Source organism: Thalassophryne amazonica, chromosome 17 (genome assembly GCF_902500255.1).
Source record: "Thalassophryne amazonica chromosome 17, fThaAma1.1, whole genome shotgun sequence".
NCBI classification, from domain to species: domain Eukaryota; kingdom Metazoa; phylum Chordata; class Actinopteri; order Batrachoidiformes; family Batrachoididae; genus Thalassophryne; species Thalassophryne amazonica.
In genome coordinates, this window is record NC_047119.1 from 68251060 (window position 1) to 68258249 (window position 7190).

The 7190-nt window shown below is 42.5% G+C and overlaps 1 protein-coding gene across 1 annotated transcript in view; it reads right to left on the bottom strand.

Annotated features, from left to right (window-relative positions):
- Window positions 1-1557: 1557 nt before the first annotated feature.
- smyd1a (SET and MYND domain containing 1a) overlaps window positions 1558-7190 on the bottom strand; it is a 42767-nt gene continuing 37134 nt past the window's right edge. The window contains exons 7-10 of the mRNA XM_034192792.1: window positions 3252-3329; window positions 3018-3181; window positions 1778-1946; window positions 1558-1690 (exon numbers count right to left, since the gene is read on the bottom strand). Of these exons, the coding sequence (XP_034048683.1) occupies window positions 1577-1690; window positions 1778-1946; window positions 3018-3181; window positions 3252-3329 (525 nt within the window). The 3' untranslated portion in view covers window positions 1558-1576. The remainder of the gene's footprint in view (window positions 1691-1777; window positions 1947-3017; window positions 3182-3251; window positions 3330-7190) is intronic.

The window sequence follows — 7190 nt, forward strand, 5'->3', positions numbered from 1 at the left end:
TGTTCCCAGGGTGAAGAAGAAGTCAGCAGGTCAAAGAGCCTTTTCGTATCGTGCACCCACCCTATGGAACAGCCTTCCTGCGACCGTGAGGCAGTCAGAGTCCATGGACATTTTTAGGTCAAGACTCAAAACCTATTTTTATTCTCTTTCGTATGGATAGTTTTTATTTTTATTTGTTTTATTCTTTTACTTCTGTTTTTATTTATGTATTTGAATTTTTTTTTTTTATCATTTTTAATTATTTATTCAATTTTATGTTGACTTGTTTTATGTAAGGCGCCTTGAGACAGCTTTTGCTGTGATTTGGCGCATTATAAGCTAATTAAATTAAATCATGAAATTTGCATTGTGGTCCTTTGGCCTGTAGAAATCAATCAATCAATTTTTTTTATATAGCGCCAAATCACAACAAACAGTTGCCCCAAGGCGTTTTATATTGTAAGGCAAGGCCATACAATAATTATGTAAAACCCCAACGGTCAAAACGACCCCTGTGAGCAAGCACTTGGCTACAGTGGGAAGGAAAAACTCCCTTTTAACAGGAAGAAACCTCCAGCAGAACCAGGCTCAGGGAGGGGCAGTCTTCTGCTGGGACTGGTTGGGGCTGAGGGAGAGAACCAGGAAAAAGACATGCTGTGGAGGGGAGCAGAGATCAATCACTAATGATTAAATGCAGAGTGGTGCATACAGAGCAAAAAGAGAAAGAAACACTCAGTGCATCATGGGAACCCCCCAGCAGTCTAAGTCTATAGCAGCATAACTAAGGGATGGTTCAGGGTCACCTGATCCAGCCCGAACTATAAGCTTTAGCAAAAAGGAAAGTTTTAAGCCTAATCTTAAAAGTAGAGAGGGTGTCTGTCTCCCTGATCTGAATTGGGAGCTGGTTCCACAGGAGAGGAGCCTGAAAGCTGAAGGACACATGGACACACAGTCAGTGTGTGTGTGACCTCACGGCTGTGTATGTGTGTACGTGCGCATGCTGCTCACATCACTTGCAACAATGCTGTGATTTAATTATTTTATTGTCCTAAGTGCCATCATGTGGGATGAGTTAAAATGCACACGATTAGTCTGTGTGTGTCCTCTGTCCGTACGTGGACTACCGTGAAGACGGAGAGAAAACCTGTGCGCTTACAGTAAGACTACCGTGAATGGAAGAAAAATTCAGCAGCTTAAAATAGAAATGGTCCTGCAAAATCTGATAGATCGGTGTCCGCATAGAACGGTACCTGCATCCAAACCTGGACCACAGTCTGCCTGCTGGTGGCCGCGGCCCTACGTGCTATAATTCAAAGTAAATTTGGTTCTTGAGAATTTTTAAAATTCTTTTCAATCACAGGATAAGATCTGTTTAATAGCCAGTCCACAGTTCAAGCTTCCATGAGTGCAGAATCACAAATTTGAGTCAGCCTTTTATGATTTCAGTCTGATTTTAACATGGAGCATTAGCTGCTGTGGATGACCCTGCCCCATGGGTGTGGTCTTCTTTTCATGAACCAAAACACAGTCCCACCATGTTACCACCTCTTTTATTGGACAAACATGAACAGTCATATTTCAGAAGACCTTTGCACGTTTATTTGTTCTTTTCCTCATTAGAGGACTTCAGAGCGGCATCCCTCAGGGCGTAGTACCCGTGCTGGTTCTGTTTAAAGACACGCAACTCCATCTCAGTCTGCGTGCGTATGGTCTGGAAGAAAAAAATAAAATCAATGTAAATATGAAGGAAAGAAACAACTTTAAATTTGTCAAATGTCGAACCACTGCGCCGCAGTACCTCCAAGTCCCTGGTGATGGAGTGGTTGGGTCCATGGGTGATCAACAGGATGGCGTAGGCCTTACAGATCAGTCTGTGGCCTACCTCAATGTGTCCGGCGTGCCAGTGGGTGACACCCGCTCTCATGATGGCCATGCCCAGCTGGGCGTTGTTGGGATGGTACAACTTCCTGTTACAGACAGGAAGAAGCTCTTAAACTGACACGGTATCACTAAGGAGCACTTGTTTTAGTAGCATAACAAAAAAAAAAAACCTTTATTTAATTTCAAAGTGAAAACAAACCTCTGCCACATGATCTGGATTAGCCTTAATTATAAAACCAAACAGAACATTCATGTTCTCACTCTCTGCCTTGAATAAAAAATGTAAGAAAATTTCAGTTAAATTATTACACTCAGCCTTTAGCATAAAAACTCAAACATCCCATTCACAGACATTTTAGATGTGATCAATAGTCAACAATTCCAAATCACTGAAGGTGAGTGGGTAACTGTTTCCAGCGGAGGTTCCTCACAAACTTAGTTGCCATGCTTGAAGATGACTGGTGAGGAAAGCCACCAAGAGGCCAGTAACAGCAGAATGTAACTGAAGAAGGTAAATCATTTTGACAAAACAAACAAGGATACTGGGCTCAAGTTAAAAGAAGGCAAAACTAAGTTAGTCAAGTCCATAAGTATTTGGACAGTGGTGGTTTTTGTAATTGTGTAGATTTGTAGCCTTAAACTGTTAAGAAAAATATCACATCAACCACTTAAGAATGTGGCCATTTTTATACACGGGGCCTCCATTTTCTGAGCTCATAACATGTTTTTGTTCAACCCATGACAAGAACATCTTGTTCTCCATTGGGGTGGTGAACAAATGCAAAATCACAAAAACGGTCTCACTGTCCAAATACTTGTGGATGTGACTGCATTTAGGTGCACAAGTGTTCCTCCTCCTGACATCACAAAGATTGTATTAATTACACCTGAGTGTTTCCAGTAACAGCATGGCTGGAGTGTCTTTCTTGGTGCCACTCGGCCATGTTGTCACATCTCTGCATCTCACTTGAAGTAAGCCCCAGGTTTGGTTCCACCAAAGACCAGCTCTTTTCTTCATGGACCTCAAAATGTGCAGCCATGAGCAAAGCATCCATGTTCAAGAAACCTATGCAATCAAATGATTCCTACATCAGACAGCCTCCCTGTCATGTGAGGTCTGTGGGTCTGCCCATGACAAAGATCAGTGTTGTACTCACTCGTATCCGTCCACCATCTTGGCGACGCAGTCTGCAGCCTTCGAGAAGGACTTCAGGTAAGAAAGAGCCTCGCTAGCAACGCTGAGTACCCGTAGTTTCAAGAGGTGAGTGTCAGCCAGGACGTTCTCCTGCTTCTCCAGACATTCCTGACACAACTTGACCACCTGAAGCAGACAGCAGAGTCAGCCGACAGGAGGACAGATAACAACCGCCGTGAACGTGGCTGCAGCGAACCTCGTGGTAATCACCGTCAACACAGGACTTCTCAATCTTCTCCAGACACTCTTTACTGAAGGCAGTCACCTCTTTCACCTGCAGACAAACAAAGCAAAACCATCTTTTTACATTTTATTTTAATTATAAATTCACTCAGGAAACAACATGGGACCATACAGCAAAGAGACCAATAACAAAAGACCAAAACCAACAAAACACAGCAAGGTGTCAGTGTTTTAGTTTCATTTGGTTGTTCTTCATTCTCCCATAGCTGCCAACATTTGTACCAATGTGGGCTACCCCACGTGGGGGTCCGGGGACGTGTCTGGACCTACACAACTGCGGGACTAATGGGTGTCCCATACACCTTCATGTGGGACACAGGGGCAAATACCGCCCAGTGTGGGATGGTTGGCAGCTCTGTTCTCCTTGTTATCTGGTTAATGCTCCCTTGTGGTTAATAGTCTCTGTCTTACTATCATTTCTGGGTTTCATTAGTCTGGAATCTCACTATTCCTGTGTTGCAGTACTCCTTGGCTTGGTCACTGATACCTCTTGCTGACTCTTTTTGGACTCATGTGAGTTGCAGCACATTGCTCACGTGCCGCTTGATGTTTAAACAATTAAAAAAAAAGTTCCTCAACAAACAGTCATATGACCATCGCAAACCCTTCTGAATGTAGTCACCGCATCATGTGAGGTAACGTGTTAGGGGGTGACGGCGCACATTTCCTATTATATGATTGGAGAGCTTCTGGAAGTGGTTGAGCGAGCCCAGCAGCCATGACCTGACCAGCCTGCTGGATCTCACCTGTGTGGGGGATGAGGACCACACCAATGCTCTGGCTTCATTCTTTTATTTTATTTAAATTGAGGACCACACTGGAAATAAGTTGAAGGCTCTGATCCACCATGGCCTGTGCACACACAGACAGCGTGCTGGACAAGACCTGTCTGGCGTTAAGGAGCTGCACCATCAAGTGGAAGTAAGTTTTTTTTTTACTTATTTCCACTTCAGGGGCACTGCACTGTGGGGACTCGGGCTCCCGTGTTTGTGTCTTTTAACTCTTAAATACTTTGTACTGCTCTGTGGATGTGGCGAAAGGTGATACGGACAAAGGTCAGTATATTCTGCACAACCAACTTTGAACGGATCGGCGAAGATCACAGACTGGTGAAGATCCAGGAACTCTTGGACTTGTTTAGCGGCTAGGCTAATAATAGTACACCTGGCACTATGTGGCATGTCCCTATCGTGCGAGAGTAGGCTGCTCACTAGGTGTTCACAGGAAACAGTTATTTATTTCTATATGTATTTATTTCTTTTCATTGTTAGATGGTTTTATCTTTTCTGTTGTGTTTTGTTTCATTAGGTTCTTTTTGTGCCTTTCTCTAAAATTGTATTGTAACATTATTAGTCTATTATTATTGTCTATTATGTAGACTATTATTTTTGTTGCTATTATTAATATATGAATAAAAATAAATGAAAAAAATTAAAATTTGACAACGAACGCTGAGCCATTAATTATACAGAAAACAAATCAACACAAACGTGCTGATGTGAACAGCTTAATGCTAACTTTAACATTGAAAATGCATAGACATGCTAATGCGTTAGCATCTGTCCCATTTTTAAGTTATAAAATACATCGATCAACTGTTTCAGAAGACCAGAACAGTTTGGTTTAACATAAAAATATTAAATATTACAGACATATGCTCTTCAAGGTTTTAGCTGGGAAAAATTAGGATAAAGCGAAATAAAACAATGAATCCATGAATCGTAGATCAAAGCACTGCTTTGATCTGCAAATCACTACTTCGATCTGTGAATCACTGCTTCGATCTGCGAATCACTGTTTCGATCGGTTCAAGGTTCAAAGCAAAGCCGTGCTGCAGAAAAGTTGATTACAGACCCGCTGCAGGTCTGTAGTCAATGTAGAGAAATTAGCATTTTCCTGACAAGTGTGCAACTGCAAAAACGCCTACCGGACATGCCTCATGACAAATCGGCCTGCCTTCGTTGCAGTCACTAGTAATCAGTGGTGTCTCTGGGTGAAAACAAAACTTTTTTCGTGTGTGTGTGTTTTTTTTTTTTTTTTTGGGAACGAGTAATGGCATGGCGCATAGAAAATGTATCGGAGTAGAAGTACACAGTTGAGGCCTGAAATGTAGTGAAGTAAAAGTGAAAGTAAGCTGATTAAAAAAATTCAAGTAAAGTACAAAGTCTCCCAAAACGTACTTAAGTACATGTAGTGAAGTATTTTTACTTTGTTACTATACAACACTGCAGTGGAGACAATAATATTGACAAGAAGCAGCTCCTGGACGTCATTCTGCAAGTCAGTGAGTGTGCTGTCTACACTTCCTGAACTTCCTGTTTTTTAAAAATTATTATTTATTTTCACAGTCTTTTCACAAAATAGCAATCGAATTGCAGTCCACAGCCATCCTGAGCACTTTGTGCACAAACGTGCCGTCATTTCAGCCATAAGAGTGACACTTGACATTTGAGAGTGCAGTGTGGCATTCAAGTGGCACTCATACATTATGTATGTGGAGTACTCGTGTTTTTTGGCCCTATTTTTGCCACCAGTCCATGTGACATTTAGCCCATGTTTGGGCAACTTAACTGAGAAATAGTCGCTAATTCATGTGAGCTACTACCATTAACAAGACAGTCATGAGACCAGCTATGCTGTATGTTGTACAGATAGTGGCAGTAACAAAAAGACAGGATGCAGAGCTGAAGATGGTGTTAATTTTCTTTGGGTGTGAGGAGGATGGACAGGATTAGGACTGAACATGTGAGGAGGACAGCACAGATAGGATGGTTTTGACACAAAGTCAAAGAGGCGAGATTGAGATGGTTTGGACATTTGCGGAGGAGGGACACTGAGCTGAGAATGGAGCCACCAGGCAGGAGGAGAAGAGGGAGGGCAAAGAGACATTCTGAAGGAGGACATGCAGGTGGCTGAGGTGACAGAGGAAGATGCAGAAGACAGGGTGAATTTAGAGACAGTTGTTCTGCTGTGGTGACTGCTAATGGGAGCAGTAAAAAGATGATGATGATTCAGTGAAGCTTGAGGACTCTGTCCTCTTTCAAGATCTTTTGGCTGACTTCAACCAAACTTGAGATGCGGAAGAAGGTTGACTTTGGAGTTGCCCTTAACCCCCTACCACCTGCCTCATTTAGGCTTGTCAGTATCTCACAAATAAAAAGTGAAATTTCCAGTGGCGGCTGGTGAAAAACAGTCTTGGTGGGGCTGCTGTGCCAATATATTCCCTTGTCTTGTCCAGTACAGGCATTCAAGAGAACAGTCAGAAAATTACTACAACTCCACAATAATCATTTCATGGCCTTCTCAAAATCAGCAGTTTTACAGATAAAGTTAACCATTTACAGCTATATTAGGCCCCATTTCTACTTTGGAAAGGAAAAGTATCAAATGCAATACAACACTCAAGTTCTTGAGCAAAGAACATTTCACCATTTGACACCAATTACACACATAGTACACCAAACTGTACTGCACTGCCATTATCTTCAGACAAACAGATCATGGGGTTCACAATGACACCCCCTTAACAAAATAGAAAATATCACCAAATTTACACTCTTTCAAAATATGGAAAAATTCTTCAATTGACAAAAGAACATTATGTACATACGGCAATGTTCACACCACCGAGAGTGAGAGAGAGAGAGTGTGAGAGAGAGAGGGAGAGAGAGAGAGTGTGAGAGAGGGAGAGAGAGAGAGAGAGGGAGAGAGAGAGTGTGAGAGAGAGAGGGAGAGAGAGAGAGAGACAGAGAGTGAGAGAGGGAGAGAGAGAGAGACGGAGAGAGAGAGTGTGAGGGAGAGAGAGTGTGAGAGAGGGAGAGAGACAGAGAGAGGGAGAGAGAGAATGTGTGAGAGAGGGAGAGAGAGAGACAGAGTGAGAGAGAGACAGAGA